This window comes from Oreochromis aureus, linkage group 20 (assembly GCF_013358895.1).
Source record: "Oreochromis aureus strain Israel breed Guangdong linkage group 20, ZZ_aureus, whole genome shotgun sequence".
Lineage (NCBI taxonomy): Eukaryota > Metazoa > Chordata > Actinopteri > Cichliformes > Cichlidae > Oreochromis > Oreochromis aureus.
The window spans coordinates 10,292,906-10,314,093 of NC_052961.1; the positions used below are offsets into that span (position 1 = coordinate 10,292,906).

The following is a 21,188-nucleotide window of genomic DNA, read 5'->3' on the forward strand; positions in this document are numbered from 1 at the left end:
TTTCTGTGTGGAGTTTGCATGTTCTCCCCGTGTTTGCGTGGGTTCTCCCCGGGTACTCTGGCTTCCTCCCACAATCCAAAGACATGCAGTTAGTGGGGATAGGTTAATTGATCAATCTAAATTGCCCATAGGTGTGAATGCGGGAGTGAATGTGAATGCAATCTGTCTCTGTGTGTTAGCCCTGCGACAGAATGGCGACCTGTCCAGGGTGTACGCTGCCTCTCGCCCTATGACAGCTGGGATAGGCTCCAGCACCCCCCGCAACCCTGAAAAGGATAAGTGGAAGTGGACGGATGGATAGTTATTTTTCATTTTCACCATTAGTACTCTAATAATTTAGAACGACTCTGTATATAAATGTCTCATTACTGAAGAAACAAAGCAAGATGGCTCTACATTATAAAACATTTTCTACTAACAATAAAAAATAATGAAAAGTGGAGTGGAGGTGCAGGGTTGGTATGGATCCTAACTCTGTGTAGATGTGTCACTAATCTTTCTGCTTGTATTCATTTTTAACCCTTACCTACTGTTTGAATCAAATCTGACAGCAGCAACAAAACACTTAAGTTTTATTCTTTTAGCCTGAAATTTGATGACTTTATCTAAAGTGACCCAAGATAAACAAAAATTAGAAAATTTTAAAATGTTACACTGCTACAAATTTTGTACACTGTGGCTGATTTGACCTGTATCTGGACGTTTTATATCCAGCTGTGTGGGTCAAATCAAGGGTAGTAGTGGTTTTAAGGAATCTTGAAACTGTGGAACCGCACATGTCATGTCGTGTCTGTATGTATTTTTCATGCGACAGTAGCGACAGAGTTCAAGGAGGACATTGACACTGTCATGAGGACTGCCTCAGGTTCCTGCAGAGACAGGCAGCCCTGGTCTCTGAAAGGTCATGGGAGAATCTCTGGAGATTGTAACAGTAAAAAGGCATAGGAGTGATCATATATGGTGCACATACAGAACATGGGTCATACAGAGGTCAGAGGGTGCCTTAAGAGGTGGTGCCTTGGAACAGACATGAGATCCACTTCACAATACGTGGAGTGGGGTTTGTTTTTCAGGTACTCGCTCAGTCCAAATTCATGAATATTATGGTACCTGGTAATTCTAAATTGGTCAGGGATGTGAGGTAGATAAAATGTTCGAAGTGTATAGAATAAAGTGATGTAGTTAAAAGTGCTTTGAATGATCAGTAAGATGAGAAAAGTAAACTGTGAATCTTTCTGTCCTTTACACTTGCAAGCACAAGGACCCACAATGTAAGACATAATGCAAAAACAAACAAATCCATTTACTCTGAAGTGTGACTAAAACAGAGCTCAAAAGTGGGGGATCATAAACGCACCTGAAATCCCACACATTCCACGTTTCCTACCACTGCTTTAAATGTACAGAGAAGTTTGCAATAAGCATTAATTAAGTGTTAATTAATGTTTAACTAATATTGATAATTATTAAGGGTAGTTATGAGTATTGTTTTATGACAAAGAAGGGAGGACAGTGTTTACCAGTTATAGTGTTTAGACATGGTTATATAATAAATCCCATTAGCGCCAAAGGTTCTTGCCAACTTTCAATAAAATATCTTTATAAGTGCTTTGTTTTCATTTCTTTGGTAAAATGAGACATTTGTTTTTCTCTAAAAAACGATTCTTGTCAAACCCATAAAAATACACTCTCAAAGCTCTGTGAAACATTAAAAAAGAATTAATCGACCATTTATTAATGTCAGATAAGCTTTTATACACTCAAAATTGATCTGTAGTTCAAAATTTGTTGCAGACATGTAATGTAAGAATTCACTGGCCCTGGTCCAATGTGATCTAAACCATAAGTTAAGGCATATAGAATATGAATAGTTTGTTAGAGTTAAATGAAGAATAACTTAAAAGTGGTTCATAAACTGAATAAATGAAGGCTATTTTCCATTTACACCATTACATATAATATTTACTCATCGAGTCCGAAGCAGAAGAGTTTAAGTCTGTACACAAGATTATATGATAAATGCCAAATTGTGTAATGTTATTTTCCTTAAGCTTTATCCCACTTCTTGTATGTAACTGGAGCTTGTTTTCAAAGTGAAGAGGTTGTAATTGAACCGTAACCTGGATTGGAGTGATTGGCTGATCCTGGTCCAATCAAAATACGACGTTCTCTCTGCCCCCCCTCCCCCGACCCTTCCGTAAATCCACAGCTTCATTTAGCGCACACATAGCGGAACACGGTGAGTGCCCTCTGCAGCTTCTATCTCTAAGTAAAACTGCTATTTCAGTGAGTAATTATTGAGGCCGTGTCTTCATTGGTTTGATAATTAGTCCCTAAGCATTTGTTTGTCTCTAATGAGACACTGGAGTTACTTCTAGCTCCGCCGTAATTAAATAATAGTGGTGGTAAAATAGCTTAGCTTCGAAGCTAACTTAAGATTGAGGTGCTAACAACTAACTAACGAGTTATCGGTACAAATGTGATTTGCGGTATATATCCTTTAACATCCAGTTATATTTTTTAAACATTTACCCTAACATGTTTAGTGGCATGTCTGTTTGCTAACTTGTGCGTAACCAGAGTCTTTAGCCTCAGATGAAACAGAAAAAGCTATTTTTAAGAGTTCACTCTTGTGCTAACGCGGCTAGCTAACTTATTAGCCCCGGTGTTTGCTAAACAGTTCTTTTACCCGTAGCGCAACTTAAAATACAGTTTGTCAAACTGGAACTAATATTAAACCGTGAACTCGATGGAATTTCTTCCGCGGAACCGACATTACTTAACGCGGCGTTTGTCCCGTACAGCCTCGCCATGTCTTTTCCGGGCTAGGACGTTAGCTAGCCTTCACCGGAATGTGCTAGCAGAATGCTAACATTTGAGTTGTCGAAGTGTGACTACTTTTGGGGCATCTTAGACTCCCAGACTTGGCATTCGGCTCACATTTGTTTCGCGTTTAATTGGTGATACTTCTCTCTGTGACTGGTTGTTTTAATAAACTTGACAGTGAAGGTCTGCTGCGCTGAGAAACTAAAAGCCACACCCTTCCTTTCGAAACTAACTACGTTACAAAAGTTATCCCGAAAACAAGTTGTCATTTAATTGTCGAATTCAAGCCTTCTGTTTTAATGTATAAAGTTTTACTTTAAAGACTTCTTCAAAAACATGTTTTATTTATTTAGGGAAGTTAACTTGAGTAATTTTTTGTGCTTTTAAGTTTAAATCCCCCCCCCCTCTGGCTCCGACACATGATACTAGTATCTCTCAGGGTTAGATACAGGGGTCGAAAAAATTACTCTGTGTGATTAAATAGTTCAGAACAGCATATTTTACTGTCTGTTTGTTGATCAGCAACAGGTCCTGTAAACAGTGAGTAACTTTGCGTTTGTTATGTAACATGACAGCTGACCTTAGCTTATTTAAATAGCCATAAAAAGTCGTCCATCAAGCTCTCCATGTGACTGCACAAACGCAGCACAGTAGAGTTTTACAGTGCTTCTGATCACCTTTTGTGTGACTGGTGTAATATTTGCTTTGAATGAAATGGCTTTTTCCCTATCAGGTGTTAAGAGTTTGTAATAAATCATATTTAAGTTATTGTTTGTTTGTTTGTTTGTTTTAACCGTAATTAAGTGAAAAGTTTCCACTCATTTAATGTTTTCTGTGATTCTAAAAAAAAAAAAAAAAAAGCTCTAATAGGACCAATCATTTTTCAGTTCTATTAACTGAAGTTTCAGCAGTGTAAAACAAATGAAGCAGCATTTCATTTATAATGACTGATAGCATGGCTGGCAGGCGACAGAAGAGCCCATCTACCCTCCATAATGTACAATGTGTGGCATAGAATGCACAGATGGGGGGGGAGCTTCCTGACTGACAGAGCTAAGTTGAAATTTTGAATTAACATCTCAGGTGTTTGAGTTTAGTGAGTTAAATTTTGACTTATGACTGTCCCCAAAAAAAAAGTTGTTTTGTAGTAGCGGAACAGCTGGCCGCTAGAATTTGGCCTGTTTTAGTTTCCATAATTTCTTGGTTTCAACATGTCAAATCTTTGCAGGTTGATATACAAGCTATGATATACGCTGACTGATTTAGCCAACTGTAATTGGCTCCAGACCTGTTAGAAGTATCCTCCTCCCTTTTTCTCTCATTTGATGATGATTATGATCCATCAGTATAGCTGCCACATGTGCACATTAACTTCAAAGCATGTGGAAGTCCAGGCGTGAACATGTGCTGCGCCCATCCACACTTAGAAACTGTGACAGATTTAATTAGTTATTCTCAGAATAATGAAAATATTTATATAATGCATCAATGAGGAAACTGGATAAAAATTGCCTTGAGTGGGTAACTGTTGCCTGTCACCTAGAATAGAATAGCCCTTTATTGTCTTTGCACTTGTACAACAAAATTGTGAGTGCTCCACACCAACTGTGCCAAATTCATGCCTAAATAGTAGGCAGCAGGAATAAATAGAAAACAGGAGAAATATACAAAAATAAGAGAAAGGCACACATTGGAGAACAAGTTGTAAAGTGCAACTTGTTCATTGTAAATGCCTGAAATCATTGTCCCTCAGCACAAACTTAACAGGTGCTCTGCTTCAGTGCTTAATGGGAGGAGATTCCTAACATTGGTGGGTGGTATCTTTGCTGGTGTGATAGGTTATTATTGCGTATTGACATTTGTTAAAAGTCAAGCTAGCTGCCTGTTAGTAACTCTTATATAGGACTTTATAACAGTTTAATTATTCACTGCAATGATCAGCTTTGTCTACATTTTGATGCTGGTTTGCACAGGCAGCCACATCTCACGCTCAGGATATTTGTATAATGTCATCTAATTGGCTAATGGTTGCACCAGAGCATTTGATGGGTTGACGCCTGTGCTGTCAGTTCAGAAGTCGAATTTCTTTCAGTGCAAGAAACACTAAGCAATAGAACCATAATTCAGCACCACTCTTTCCATTAGTGTCATTCTCGACAAAGTTTGGCGTGGCCTTGCTGGCACCTGAGCGACCCTTGGACCCTTCTTGTTGACATCCCTGTACCTGAGGATCTGCCAGCCCCTCCTCCCCAGATGTAGAGGGAGTTGTAATCTTCAGCAGCCGTGTACACAGTAAGTTGAGCAGTTTTTTGTTGTTGTTTTTTTTTTACAGAATGAAAATATGTCCATGTCCTAGTGTCTACTGAAGTCTGGACATGGTATATCATCTTGTAAGTAGTTAGCTTCTTCTTGCTCAGTTTTGGAAATTCTCTCTTTCATTGATGCCAGGACACTAACCTTTTTTGCAACATCTGGGAAAACAGCCACACTGAGCATTTTATTGAAGAATAATTTAGACCTTTTTAACTCGCAGTGCCTGGGTGTGTATTTGCCTTTGGACCTGGAAATGGCTAATGTGTCATTTTTAAAAATGGATTTTAAGGGTCTTTGTTCCTTTGTAAATGGAGTTGAATATTTAGTTGTCAATGCTGCTAGCATTCACAGGCACATACTCTCATTACCAAAGCCAGCAAAAATTAATGAGTGGGATTAGTGAAGGTGGTCACAGCTCGCATGCTCGATAGGGCCACTGTTTGAATCCAGGCTCATATCTAATCACCGGAAGGCTTAGGTTTCTTATCTGATACCAAGGCTTTGAACAAAGTTTTGTGACACTTACATAAATTTACATTTTAAACACAGTTTCATTTTCCGCAACCTTCATTTTTATGCATCAACAAATGCATCAGGCACATGCTGGCGTCTCAACATGCACACCTACCCTCCTTGCCACAATAATGATTTCAGTGCAGTGGTCATGCATGCTCGCTCTGATCTCTGTTTTCTGTTTGTATGGCCTACTCGAGTAGATGAGGGTCATTACAATGGCGCTTTGTAGAGGGCCTCGTGTGCCTGCCTCACACTGTGGGTTTCTGGTGATGCTTCATACGTCGTCGTTAGAATTGCAAATGCTGTTCGAGTGTGACAGAGTGGTTTTTGTATTGTTTGGCTCAACATTTGACAAAGGTCCCACAGACCTAGCATAATTAGTAGATTCAAAGAGGCTCTCAAATGAGATTTTAGCCTGCATCACCCCCTCTTTGACATTTATACATCAAATGAACATTACATTTGCATTTCAGAATAACATTTAAAATACGCCTCTCTTTTAATACTACTTTGAAACTTTGTCATTGTTGTTACTGATTATTATTTCTGCACTTTCAAGTTAAAATGAAAATTCTTCAATCAGTCAACACTCAAAGCACACAGGAAGTTCAGCTCTACTGAAGTTTCCTCTTAAATAATCAAACAGGTAGTAGATGAAAACCCACAGCATTGATGAGTGTGATGATAAAATGAGAGGCGGTAATTTAACTTGGCAATTAGTATAATCTCACTTTACATTCACTGAAGGGTTTCTGGAGAACAACGGGCAGATTTCAGTTAAAATGCCTGCCTTCATCCTAAATATTTTCATGCCTTTGACATCTCCTGTCTCCTCTGCCAATATTTTCTAGGTCACGCTTACAGAAATGTGTCAGGCTGATGGAGTTAATGACGGGTCATTCTCTGTGGCCTTTCTCCTCTGTATTATAATGAGATGAAGTTATTTGTGGCTTACCTGCTGACTGCAGTGTCACTGTCAGAATCTGCCTCACAGTGTGCTTCAGATTAAAGTTTGCATGTTTGTATTGCAGATGTAGTTCTTTCTTGAGTTTTACCAGGAAAAATACTGCTTTGAATTCCTGGAGAGTAAGCCCATCTTTTTAAAACTTTTTTAAAATTCTTTTTTTATGTAAAGAGGTGACGCCCGTATCATCATGAAGTCTCTTGATAGTGGGTGGGAAGTCGAGCAAAATTTTTTGGCAGAGGGATGATTAGGTTTCAATCCTCTGAGGTCAACAGTGACTTCTCATTGTTGTGGATACGGGGGTGTTCACACTGACATCAGTGTCTAGTCAGTAGATTCACTATTCGAAATGCATCAGGGCTTATCCTAAGAGCTTATTGCCCTCCAGGCACACTGAAAATGAAGACTCCAGTCTATCTCAGTTGTCAGGACTTCTTTTGCTTGTATTGTCAGGCAGAGGCACTGCTGATAGCACATTTATGGCATCTGTTGTTCCATCAGACATTTTTCATGACAGCAGGCTCTGGTTTAGATCCAATGCTCTGCCACAGTAGGTTGTTTGGCTTCCAGCACCAGTGTTAGGGTCATTACTTATTACTTGTAGTCTTTTAAAAACCTTACCTTACCCGTTTGGCTGGATCTACACACGTCATCCACAGCTCTAAAAACTTTGATACAACTATTCAGTCAGCGTATATAAATTTTTAACTATTATTATTTTGTTATTTATTTATTTATTTATTTAAAGGCTTCTTTCAGGGGAGATGAGAACATAAAGAAAACTAGTGACAGAAAATGTTTTGCTTATTCAGAATAATCTCACACAGTTCAGTGAAAGTAACACATTGATTGTCTGTCTGATATTTAGCATCTGTCTTCTCTATTTTCACAGATTCTTGCGCTGTCCAGTGAAGTTGCCTACCATGCGCGAGTACAAGCTTGTGGTGCTGGGGTCGGGAGGCGTGGGAAAGTCTGCACTGGTGAGTGATGGCTGCTACTAAAGCTTGAAAGCAGAGGGTATTTTTTTTAATGAGTTTATACAAGGCTGTAAATGAATCCAATCCTAAATTTAATCACAGTTTTAGCTTCCATTAATCAATAATCGTTAAAGTATTTATTATGTGCTCAGTTTCCTTTTAAGCACATCCTTTTCCTTTACTTTTGACACAGAGTAATGGGTCCATTATACTCGTCACATCATGTTGAGTGCAAACAGTGATGTCGCCACAGCTCCACGAGTAATTGCTGCAGTACTCTGGGAGTGTACAATCGCACACATCACTTGCCACAGCACCCATGTTTGATTAGAAAATTAAAAATTGAGAGACAGCCAAAATGACACCAAAGCGTGGCTCGATTCAGTGGCAGTGACATCACTTTTTGGTGTTCAAGGGCAAGAACGACAAGTGTAAAATGCGCCCCTTAAAGTCCTAAATTACTTCCCATTAGACAGAGGAAGGTTCATATTTATTTATACAGTTTATTATAGTTGGGTTATATAGTAGTTATAAAGCATAGAGCTGAGTTATAATTAAGGTTAAAGGGCATTCATTCTTCGTTTACAGACTTTATAAATCCACTATGTTTTCAAAGTCTAGTACTGCTAAATAATTATGATTTTGCTGTTAATTAAAACAATATATATATATATGTAATATTACAACACACACAGTTGCAAAGTTTTTATTTACACATAGCTGAAATTAATGTTTTCTTTTCTCAGTGAGGTTTACAGAGCTGTTGAGCTATTTCTCTCAATAACAAGAGGTGTTTTTCATATTTTATAATTATGAGGATACTTTACATATTTAACTACCCCTTAAATTCACCAGCAACAGAACTTGCAAAGAAAGCAAGCACGCATATATCCTTAAATGCAAAACTAATTCCTTGAACAGGTCTTACTGTTTTTTTTCATAGACTGTTACAGTAGCGGATGATCGCATTAAGCATGTCCAAAGTTTCAAGTAGTGAAGTGTGTGTGCGTAGACGTAATCTCTGTGATCCAAAAGCTCTTTTTCCTCCCACTCTTGAATCCGTAACAATGAAAGCACAGAAGTTTCAGCCACCTGCTGTTCTGACTTTCCGTCTTACGAGGGGCAGCCAATAACGGTAAAGCCAGAGGAGCTAAAATGACAAGGTTCTGCGCACCGAGGCAGAGGAAATATAAATAAAATTACTTTGAACTGTAAGTCCTGTAAAGCTATTTTTGTAGAGTCCAAGGATTAAGCACAACCGGTCACCTGTAAAAACTCAAAATCATCCTGAGATAAAATCCTGTAAAGCAGGAAAAAAAAAACCCTGAACATTAAGAGCTTAATAAGGTAGGATTTACTGTACATCTGTTGTTAGAAGTCTGACACAGGAACAGCAGTCGGTCTGTTACATCACTCAGCAGAAATCTTAAACTTTTCCTTGTATGATTTCAGACTATAAAAAGTAAAAGATCACACATTGACATTTTTTCACCCAAGAATGCCCATTGTTTAAACAAATATTTTGAAACAGTTTTTAAAGCAGGGTTTAATTTACTCAGACATGCCAGATGACCAGAAATAACAGGGAAATGTGAAGATATCTCAGTAAGGTAACAGACCGGTGGTGTGTCATTCACACAGGCTTATTTCAAGCCACAAGAGACCCTTTATGAAAATGGTTATAAAAAGAGTTATTATTTGAAAACAGGGAGTTAATTTTACGTTTGGTGCTCTCTAAAATGGCTTTCGGGAGCGATCAAACATCCATATGTGCAAGAAAATCTCTCACCTCTTAACAAATTGGCATCCTGCTTTAAATGAAAATATCTACATAGGACTGTAGATCAATTCAAACTTTAAGAATATAAAAAACGTGAGCTACAATTATGTCTCATTATTTAAGGACTTGAAGTTGGATTAAATGTTTGTCAGATTGTCTTTGTAATAAGCTTGTTATGGCCACATCAATAAAACATTAAGGCTCAGCTGTGGCTAAGCATACAAAGAGAGTGCCACGCCCGAGATTTATTAGAGTAAGTTCTTTTATTTAAACAAGAAATGAAATAAAGGGCTGAAGTACTGGCTGAGGGGGGGGGCTTGTACCATCTTCCCTAAAGTAATAAAAATAAACCCTGACAAAATAAAGCAAGGATCTTGGAATGCTGAAGAGTGGCTTGTTCTGGGCCAGCTTCCTTTAAATAAGAGCAGAAGAATCCATCAACGCTCCACCCAACACACCTAGAAAATAAGGGAGGAGGTGAGAAGAAGGAAAAAAAGAGGAGTGTAGTAGTTTCGGATTGGTAATGATGTCCTGTGTTCTTTCCCTTTTCTTTTCTTCATTACAGACAGTCCAATTTGTGCAAGGCATTTTTGTGGAGAAGTATGACCCCACAATAGAAGACTCCTACAGAAAGGTATGACCTAACCTGCACACACATTCATTGCTTCACATGACTTTGTAAACATTTCTTGTAAAAATGCACCCGTTTTTTTGTTGTGTTTTTTCAACAGCAAGTCGAGGTCGATGGGCAGCAATGTATGCTTGAAATCCTGGACACAGCTGGAACTGTAAGTCAAACATGAGCAGGATGCAGGGGTGTTTCGAGGAAATTGTGGACCAGCCGCTGATGCCGTCTGTTATCGTTCTTTAGGAACAGTTCACGGCTATGAGGGACCTGTACATGAAGAATGGCCAGGGCTTTGCTTTGGTGTACTCCATTACAGCGCAGTCGACATTTAACGACCTGCAGGACCTCCGGGAGCAGATCCTGCGAGTAAAGGACACAGAGGATGTGAGTTTAACACACTTTCACACTTGTTTTGATTATAAAGCCTCTTAATTTTTTCTTTAATTATTTGACACATCACAAGCAAAATGGTTTTTAACTTTAAGGGTTCATAACTTTCTAGAACCCAATCATCTCTTCTTTCGAACAAGTTTTTTATAGAAGGTCAAGAAAAGCAACAAACCTTTAATGTCTACTTCAGCAATGACACGAACGATTAATTAACAGAAAAAGAAAGGGATCCAGCAATTAATTGGTCAAACTTGCTGACAGCTGACGAGGCAAAAAAAATAATTACTAGTAAAAGTAAACACTGTCCAAACAAATATTGAGCATGAATTTTTGGACCTCATTAGTCAAATCATGTTTGAAATGTTGCTGAATAGTGATTGGCTTTATGCTGCATATAACATGGCAGACATACAAACTGTGGTTTGCAGAGTTTGGTCGGCCAGAGCTATGTTCTCTTCTGTGCTGGCGTCCACATACCGATGCAGAATGTGATTACACCTGTATTTTGGTTGTTTGGTTATATTCCAGTTTATTCAGAGACAGCCGACATGCAGCCACTTACCTCTTTTTATGTCACCGTACTGCAACACCGGTTACCACAACTATCAGCTGTTTACTTTAACCCTCATTTCAACCAAGAACTTTCTTACTGTGAAGTGACAGCACTAACCACTCCAACACTGTGCAGCATAGTAGCACAGTGTTGGAAATTAGTTAATGAGTTTCACACATTTGAATTAGCTAGTAGAAACACCATCAGTACACCTGTCCAATCAATTTGCTTAGCGTACGTTTTTTACTGCTCCCTGTGCCCGTGTGAGCCCTCTTTGGATACTCTGGTTTCCTCTTTTGTGCTTGTTAATGGTTAATTGGCATTTCTATATGCGAGTGTGAATGGCTTTCACTCTGTAGTGGGGACCCAGTATATGTGCCACTGCTGACATCATCACATAGCTGCATCCATTAATGCCCATCATTAAGGCCTGCTGTAGTATTCTCCTGAAGGATTGCCACTCAGACCTTACCTCCACATCAGTCCTGATGTAGGAGAAGAAGAAGTGAAAACTGAAAGCAAAAAAAGCCACCCCCCCACAAACACACACACTTTCTACAGAGTTCTGTTTTTCCAAACTGTTGCAACATCTTCCTCTGTATAATATGCGAATCTCTGAGCTTCTGTACTGGTATAGCATTAAAATGGTGGTAAAAAGTGACATGATCATACACTTGTATTTTCAACCCAGCAGCACAAGATGCCAGGTTAGAAAAAAATCCAGCCTATAAAATGTTAACGTTTTTTACCGTCAGTTGCTCACCTGATATCTGCCCACTTACCTCTGTTCACTAATTACAGTAATTAATGCCCTCACTTTCTCTTTCTTTCCTCACACTGGCAGCAGTATGTCTGAAGTCTATAGCAGCAAGAGTTGTAACTAGGCATACATTAAGAAGCTCTTATAGCTTTTGCAGATACAGCATGGTTGTTGTTTTTTTCCTTTCCCCCACAATAGAGAGCTAAATGTCACATTCAGATGTCTTTGAAATATTCTATTGCATAATTAAATTTACAGTATTCATTCATATCCCTAAAATGTTCAACACTAAAGTGATACAAAGTTAAAGTTTGTATCATATATATGTATATCTATGTATATATTTATCACATTTTTATTTAAGTGGAAAACAGAAGTTAAATACTAAATAAACAAAAAATATAACCACTGATCATGAGCCAGACTGTTGCAGATATTACTGTTGGCCCAAAATGTCATAATGCTTTAACAAAAGTAACAACTTTATCATGTTTATTTATTTATATATATTTATTATATTATAAACCTTTATTATGTTTGTCTTGAACAAACAAACGAGTAGCAAGCACTGGATAGATCATTGGCCAGACATTTCTACAGACATCATTGGTGCACATCTGCAGAGAGAGCAAGTTAACATTTTTGTTCCATCTGCATTCAGTCTTTGTAACACTGAATGATAATTTCTCTTACCAAAAAAAGTCTTACCAAAAAATAGAAACAAGTGTAAAAGATCCTTTTTTTTTTTTTTTTTTGGTTGGTTGGTTGGTTGGTTTTTTGGAAGGAACACCTGATGTCTGTTTTCACCGACCAGTGATGATATGTTGGAAGAGTCTAATAAACATCCGAATGCTGTAATTCTCTGAGGCTCCTCCTCAGTCTGCAGAGGGAAAACTGGCGGCCTCTCACTGTATAATCTGCCCTCGTCACCTCTCCTTCATTAAAGTCAGCACTGTGGGAGAAGAGGGCAGAGCGCAGGGGGGCAGGAACTTTGTGACGGGGTGGAAATGTCAGAGCTGCTGTTGGTTGCGATCTGCTGCCTTCTCTCTTGATTTAGAGAGAGGAGATGGAGCATGCTGAGTGTGCGCTCTTTATTTATTCATAGCAGGTTGCTCAGCTGATCTGTGTGTCTTGGTTAAGGTCTCTTTTTGCTGAAGCCTTTCTGCTCCTTAATATGCACATAAGCTTTCTAACCACTGTTTAGTCTTGAGATGAAATCTGTTTTCAAACATAAATTTGGTCAACATTTTTGAGCATTTCTAATATATTCAAATATTTGTTGTCTTGTTTTCTTAATCATTGGGAGCCACCATTGTAATTAATAATGATGATAATGATCGTGTGGATAGTTTTAATTAAAATCCACCCTCTGATCAGATTCCTGAAACTTGTGATAAACATGAAGAAGGCGGCATTTTTATGTATTTGTTTCTTTCATTGCTTTTGTGTCATTTTACATCTGCACAAAAATAAAACTAAAGTTCCTCATTATTTTTTTTTTTTTTTTTTAACATGTCGCATGTGCACTAATCCATCAGGTTCCCATGATCCTGGTGGGAAACAAGTGTGACCTGGAGGATGAGCGTGTGGTCGGGAAGGAGCAGGGTCAGAACCTGGCCCGTCAGTGGAACAACTGTGCCTTTTTAGAGACTTCAGCTAAATCAAAGATCAACGTTAATGAGGTAAATGCTAATACTACACACTGCACATATGGTCTCTCTTCATTATGCTTCTGCACCAGTGACTGCATGCCTTCATACACCAATTATGTCAAAATGTCACAACTGTCTGATAGGACTGTAGCAATGAACTTTGACGTTTATGAAATGTCATGTCTTAAACTTCACCATGCAATTATAATACTGTAAAAAAAAAATCCCTACATAATTATCATGGCCAAAATAAATGATAAATAAAATTAATGTCGGTTAGAATAAGCCTAAACTTTTATTGCTGTGGTGCTTAGATCGAGAGGTTTGTGGGGGGTGTTCACTGAATGAATTCATAACTAATAACATATAAACTTTCTGACAATAAATAACCGAGCGGTAATCAGCTCCCTTTCTAGCAAGTTTCCCATCCTGTGTAGGGACTTGAGCTCCACCATCTTGGACTTTTCCCTACAGCCTTCTCTGAAGGAGTGTCCACAGGAAGCAATTTGCTTGTTACGTACCGCTTTGTTGCTGACAGTCAGTCACTGTGGACATTCAAGTCTCAGGTTGCCTAGGTAACCCCCAGATGTATTTCTTGCCTCCTTATTTGTCAGTCAAAGGTATCCTTCACTCTAATTTGTAGTTGTGTCAGTCGCGTGCCTTTAAGTTAATAAAGTTGAGCTCCGTGACCGCTCACTCAGTGTCATCACTCAGTGGTTATTTCACCCTGATTTTAAGTGCTCTTTAAGTGTTTGCCACATTGCTGCTAGTTGCTTCCTGTGTGGATGCCCATTTATGTCTAGAGTAGCAGCACCTGTTCTCTTCTTCCTGCTTAGAACAACCCCTTTAGTTTGCAGTTTGCACATCTTCAGCGCAGAAGGATGACAACTGACAAGTTCCAGTTTGGATTCCAAGATATGGATTTGAAGAATGTCCAGCCACTAGATGAGGGATTCAGGACAGCAGTACCCTCATCACCCTGCCATTAACAAACAGTTAAAAAAAAAAATAAAAACAGTACTGGAGCTAGCTGGCTAACAGTGAATGAACTGTCACAAATTAAACATCCATTAAATGCCTTTTATCTATCACTCTCACAGTCGGATTGATGAACGAGGAAATCTGGCGTTTAGTATCCTGAGCCACAGCTGTCCAAAACTGTTCGACAGCCTTCAGTCATTAAATCGTATTTTATGCTATATGACTTTGAAATTCGAGGCACTTTGACATTGTGTTGTGCACAGCTCAAATTACCCTGCCCAGTAGGTAAACATTAACAGTGCTATCACCAGCAGCTTTCCTTCCTCACAGGTTAACGTCGACAGAATGTGGTGATACATCGCTCCGGTTCAAGCAGTTGCATGCAGGTTTACTCAGGCATAGCCAAAGCACTGCAGAACTGTGCTGGTTCACACGGTTGTCATCTATTTTATTTTCTGCTTTGCTCGTTTACAACTTCCCATCACAAATGGGGAGATTGATGGGGGGTATTGTAAGCTACCCGATGTTGAACATTGATAAAATATGAATAGTTGGTTCAACAGGCTAGTATTTCTGTTGTTCACCTGCAAAGGCAGCAAGGAAGGTTTAGGCTCCTTTAAACAGGAAAAATAAGCAGAAATTTACCAACTGAAAGTAAATGGTGGTAATCTTCATGCTTTTCAAGCTGTTTAAATCTGTATTACAGTAAAATAATTACATATGCGAGGCAGCGGAACAGTTGCAACTTGGTGGGGACAGATTGCATAGTCAGATGGACTTTAGGCAAGTTTTGACAGCACTAGTAAAGTCTGTCTTGGAAACACTGTAATAAATGTAAACCCTATTACCAAAACTTAACAACTCAACATTAAAATATCCTGAAAGACTTTACAGTTCATTTTATTTAAGTGTGGGGGAAACACACTCGACTAAACCAGCATTATAAATGATATACTGAGACAAATTATAGAGAAGTTAAAATGGAGCACCAGACCTCAGTGACTCAGCCAGGCCAGCCAAAAAGGGTACACACACTTGACAGATGAGGCACAGGTTAATGGAGTAGCTAGCTTTAAACAGTTAACTAAAGGAGCAAATTAACTTGAGGAATAGTGGAAAACAAATCAGAGAATAAAATTGATAGTTCACCAGTCTTCGGTCCTTCACTCAGCAGTGCAGTACCAGCATAACCTGCACCTGTCTGAGTGACTGTTTTCTGTTGTTGCAGCTGCTTCTCTCACTTCCCACAACAAACTCACCAAGTCAGAGTAATAGTCATCCTCATCTTACTTTAGTCAGCCATTAAGTGTGTCAGTCAGCTCAGTGGGGGGGCTCAAATCTGCTGTGGGTGTAGTGGCAGGTGGTGTCTTCACATCCTAAACCCAACACTTACCTGCAGTTCTACATGAATAAAACATGAATAATATGTTTACCAGACTTATTTCTTTGGAAGCATGAGTGGGAATCCATGTTTAAATGTCTGGTTGACTAGTTGCACTCATCGCTGTAACAACAGACTAAAATTGGGCTTTTAAAAATATAAATATTGAGTTTTAGTTGATCAGCTGCAGATTTACACTAACACACCTGAGAGTTTCCCATAAATGCACACAACCTTCTTAACACTGAATTCTTTTAAGAATATCTTAACTTAGTAACTTTGTGTTTCTAGTTATCTTTTAAAGATACATTTCTAATTGTATGGTTGTCATTTTAAAGACAGAAGCTGCTTGATTGGCTAGACCGGCAAATGAAACAAGAGAAACTGTGTTCACTGTCCACCATTTCATGCATTTTAGTGTTGTCTGTCAACAGGAATTTGTACTGATAACATCGTTCCTGAGCTGTAGCTCTCTCCATACATCCCATAATATACTGAAGCAAAGTGCTGAAACACATCAAATCTTCTCTGTTGTAGATTTTCTATGATCTGGTGCGACAGATCAACAGAAAAACGCCGATGGAAAAGAAGAAGACAAAAAAGAAGTCAAGTTGCACACTGCTCTAAATTGCCATCCCACGATAGCTCCAGGCCAGGTGAGTGGGTGTAAAAGCAAAATTTATTCCAGACATTTGCAAGGCTCCAGCTGTGCTCTGAGCTCTGGGTTATCACAGAGCATTTAGAAACCTACTGCAATAATTGTGATGATTTTTTTAAATTTTTTTTGGGGGGAGGGGGGGGATTGGTGTGTTGCAAATAACAAGATCCTTGTCGGTTTAATAGTGAATGTTTAATGTGGACTTTAATTAACCAGAGGCCTCTCAAGTCCTCTTCTTGTGTCTTCTGTTACACCATCCTCCATTTTAATTGGATCAAAGCGGGTTTACAGTGTGCTTATATGAATTTTGGTGAATTGTGGTGGCTCCACCTGCTGCTGCAGCAGTGCAACTGTAATGAAATCTAATTATAGAGGGCACTGTTGGAGCTTCTCTGGCCTTATTGTTCCTACAACAAATTCACAGAATTACCAGCTGCTTTTTTTTTTTTTTAATTACACCACTGTGTTATTGTCTGATGTTTGTTTGTCAATATAAATCTTTGGTTTCCAGTCTCCTTGCTTTGATATGAAAATCTGCCTCTGGAGACTTGAGGTTTGGTTGAGATGCTGTGGACATCGTTTTGCTCTAGCTTCTTAAATGACGCCTGCTGTGTTGCAAACACTGAATATAATCTTCATGTCAGTAAACACAGATATAGTGCTCCCTGTTTTTCCATGTTTTAAACCACTCTGCAGGTAATGACTATAGAAATGGTGAGAGCTCCTGTTTATACTGGTCATCAACCAAAACAAGGCATTTCCACTGTAAATGATAAGGGAGCAAACAACAGTCTCTGGACTTCTGGAAGTCTCATCAGTTCTGCTACTTTCTCTCCCATCTTGCAACAGCTTCTGCAGTGTGCTGATGATATTCACCAAAAGCACTCCTCCTCATACATGCAAGCAAAGTGAAGGAAAGGCTGAAGAACCCAAACTGTCCTTTTGGTGCAACACTTTGACGATTCGAATGTTTTTCTTCCTCTTTAAGGTTTTTGTGCATCTTTCGCAGCAGCATTGTTGTTTACCTCCTAGTTTCCTGACAGCGATCATCTTATCATAGACATACGTCACACATGCTCAAGCTGGCTCAGCTCAGGCAGCTAAGGCCTCAGAGACACATTGGGAATTATGTTTATTGCACAATAGGACTGTAGATTTTCTCCTTATCACACTGGAAGTGTTTCAGATAGTGTCTCAAAAGTTTGAGTCTTTCTTTTTCCCTACTACTATGATTTGCTTCTTAGGCAGTTATGACTTGTCCACACTTGTACTTGCCGTTCAGGAAATGTTTGTGAGTTAAGCATGCGACACTCTGAGTCAAATCAAGGTGCTTTAGCCACTACATGCTGTTAATTCCCAGCTTCCTCACTGGGCTAAAATCCCAAAAGACAGTCTCTGAAGTGTGGCTCACAAACTCATGAACTAGGGAAATGATGTCATAATCCTCCCTGCCTGATGGATCTTTTTTGTGAATGCAGAAAAACAGTTTATACTGTGATTGTTTTGTCTTACAAAGCAGCAAATATGAAGCATAACAAAGTTGACATTTTTATGTTTCATGTGACATTTTTGGGAAGCTGCAACAAAAACATAAACTGGGATAAGCAGCACTCTGACATTTTGGTACCACAGTAAATCTCTTTGTAAACTGGAAACAAAGGTTCACCAAGAGGACAGATGGTTTCCAGAGAGGTGGAGGCTGAACATTTATGAGTTGTTTCAGTGTCTCGCCTCATCAGCAGAAGAAAGTCAATATTTTGTATGGTTTCAATATAGCTGCTTCACTTTACTGATTCAGAGCAGCTGAAAAGTAAAAGTTTTCACTGCAACAAGAACATCCCTTATGTGGACTGACTCCAACTGCCAGTGCCTATTGGACAGCTGAATTATGCTTTTATAGGAAAGTGATTTCATGAGTTAAATACCCAAGGAGTTAGAGAATTAAGTAAAATGACAAGTACAAAAAGGAGGGGTGGGGGGGCAGCACTACACTCAGCCAATGTCAGGTGTCAAAAAATGGGTAGAGTACCAAAGAACTGATGCTCCCAAAGTTTGAATCGCTGACATGAGTGCAGATGGGATGGCCTTCTACAGGAAATGTGCTACAGTTCAAATGAAACATGAACAGCTGCAGCAGTGAGAGCGCTTTGGTGAAAAGTCTTGCCTAATTTTCACATCGGTTTTTGGATTCTCAGAAGATAGAAGGTAGAAGAGGAAAAGATTTATGGAGAAAAACTGAACAGCCTATCCATTGGCTCCATGTGAGGTCTCTGTCCTGCAACAGCCGAAAATTAAGCAAGTGAACATCTTGTGCCCTTGTGGATTCGCTAATGGTTTTCATTTTATAGTTTATATTTTATAAAAGCAAAGGAAACGCACTAATATATACGTACGTACGTGTGTGTGTGTATGTGTGTGTGTCTATATGTAGTAGCTATTTAGGTGTTTACATCCATAAACTGCATGTTTTTACAGTTTAAAATGAAAAAGAATCCCTTGTAACAATCCTCCTTCTAGCTGTTAGTCACCACAGTGGGTCATCAGCCTCCATCCAGGGCTTGACCAATTTGGTGTGGAATTATTTTGATTTGCATATTTGATTCAGTATATATTTCACATCAGTGCAGCCCTCCCCATTTATCCAGGAATCACACTGGCACAAGGAATACACGGCTTGCAGCCCACCTTGTAGCTGGGCTAGCATCACAACTAATAAGAATTCAAGTCTTAAAAAATAACCCTGGTTGTTCATTTCCATCTTGATAATCATACAGGTTTTTCAAAGCCACAGGGAACTACTGAAGGTGGGCAAATGGCCTGCAGTGTCGAGATGCCGTCTTGACTTTTTAAAATGTTTCAGGAACAAGTTGTGTCCACATCATTTACATTGAATCTTCTGACTTTATTCTTTCTTTCTTCTTGCTTTCAGAAACTTGTAATGATTAACTGTTTCCCAGTGGATCGTGCCAGCATTCCAAGTCCTCTCCGAAGCATTTTGAAAAAGGCTGACAGAGAAATTTCACCACTCGCAAAATGGCAGGAGACGGCACATACTCTCAAGAAACTTTCTTTCTGCTCTTTAATGGCAAAGATATCCACCTCTTCTTTTTTACTGTCAGCCTGATGACAACTGTTTTGTTTTTGTCCTCTTCTCCAAGGTGTCTTTCTTTTTGGAAATATCAATATATAAGAGGAGACCTTGGATTTATATCCATCTATGGGAACTAAAATGTTTTATTAAAAGTAACATCAGATATTTGACACATTGTGACAATGCGTTCGCAAAGGTATCCATGTGAAATGTTGGTCTTCTTGTACATTTCTGCACTAACAGTGTCAATGAAGATGCATCATTGTCCATAAATTACTCGCTCCTACTTACAAGGATGTGTATTGATGAAATAACATCTTTCCTAAGTGACTTTGTTTTATATCGAAAGCTGCAAGCCTTCCATATTTCCCATAATATATTCTACTTCCATTTTTGCATAATAAAGCTAAGGAAATTAGTATTTTATAGACTGATGGGGGAAATGGTGCGTTCTGATTTGTCTTGAGGCTGAAAATATATTGTACTAAACCAACTCTAATATCGCTTCTTGTGTTACCCTGTCACAGATGATTTTCCAGCTTTTATGAATGATTAAATTTTAGTACATTTTCATTAGTTTTGGTCTTGGTTTTTGTCCTTTTAGCATGTTTTTGGTGTTTAACAAAAAAATTGGGAGTGACATCTGCTTATACTGCTGCCCTCTGGACCCAAATGAGCTGTGGGAAATTGATTATGAAATCACTTTTTAAAATGATTGATTTGATCAAACTCACATTGTATGAACAAATATGTTTTATCCACAGCAGCATGAGTTGACAGTGTGTTTCGTTAAGTTCTGGTTTTCTATGTCACGAGTAGAGCAGTGTGAAGATCGATATCTCCCAGAGAGCTAAAAGAGTAACTTGAGTGTTTCCTGTCAGCAGAAATGACGGCCTCAGACTGAGTCACCAGAAGAGGTCTGAGCTGAGCGGAAGCTGCAGAGAAAGAGGAACTCGTACAGACAGACAGGCTATGAATTGAAGGCAGCAAAAAGCAGAATAGAGACTGACTAAGATGATGAGCAGACGGAGCTCAGCTGCGCCACCTTGGGTTGGTGGTGAGACACAGTGGCTTTAATAATTAAGTAACAAAAACAGTACATGACCACCATGATGCATTCACGGGCCAGTTCTTACGTACCCTTTGCAGCAGCTCATTAACAAATATCTAATCAGCCAATCAGCAACCCAATCCACTTAGGCATGTAGACGTGAGCACATCCACATGCCTAAATGAATGCGGCATGGTTGTTGGTGCCAGATGCGCTGGGCCGAGTATTTCAAAAACTGCTGATCCAGTACTTTCCCACACAAACATCTCCAGTGTTTAAAGAGAATGGTCTGGGAAAAAAAAAAATCCAGTGAGCAGCAGTTCTGGAGAAAATCCTAGAGGTCAAGCCTCTGAATCGTTTAGATGTTCAATGGCAAACTTACACACTGTACATGTGGTTTCTTGTGCAGGGAGACATTGTGGGCACTGCAAGATTTCAATCCATTACAGAGTTGCCAGTGATGTTCTTGGTGACTATGGTCCCGACTGCCTCCAGATCATAAACAAGCTCCCAATTGCTCCAACAACTGTTACTGTCTTACCAAGGTTCTTGCTGACAGTCTTGTAGTCCACTCCAGCCCTGTGTAGGTCTACAGACTTGCTCTTTGGCCTTGGAGGTAGTGGAAAGGTTGAAATGGAAGAAATGTATTCTGTGGAAAGGTGTGCTT

At 39.1% G+C, this 21,188-nt stretch overlaps 1 protein-coding gene across 2 annotated transcripts; it reads left to right on the top strand.

The window, feature by feature from the left end:
- The first annotated feature begins 2,174 nt into the window (after positions 1-2,174).
- rap1aa (RAP1A, member of RAS oncogene family a) lies at positions 2,175-20,046 on the top strand. Of its 2 annotated transcripts, none has more exons than XM_031735852.2 (9): positions 2,175-2,239; positions 4,972-5,118; positions 7,512-7,599; positions 9,942-10,010; positions 10,108-10,164; positions 10,248-10,388; positions 13,246-13,389; positions 16,259-16,377; positions 19,309-20,046. In XM_031735852.2, the coding sequence occupies exons 3-8, from the start codon at positions 7,543-7,545 to the stop codon at positions 16,346-16,348; spliced, it is 558 nt and encodes a 185-aa protein (XP_031591712.1). In that variant the 5' UTR covers positions 2,175-2,239; positions 4,972-5,118; positions 7,512-7,542; the 3' UTR covers positions 16,349-16,377; positions 19,309-20,046. The 2 variants fall into 2 exon arrangements, with proteins under 2 accessions (XP_031591712.1, XP_031591714.1); XM_031735854.2 differs by lacking the exon at positions 2,175-2,239 and adding an exon at positions 2,263-2,286.
- Positions 20,047-21,188: the final 1,142 nt, after the last annotated feature.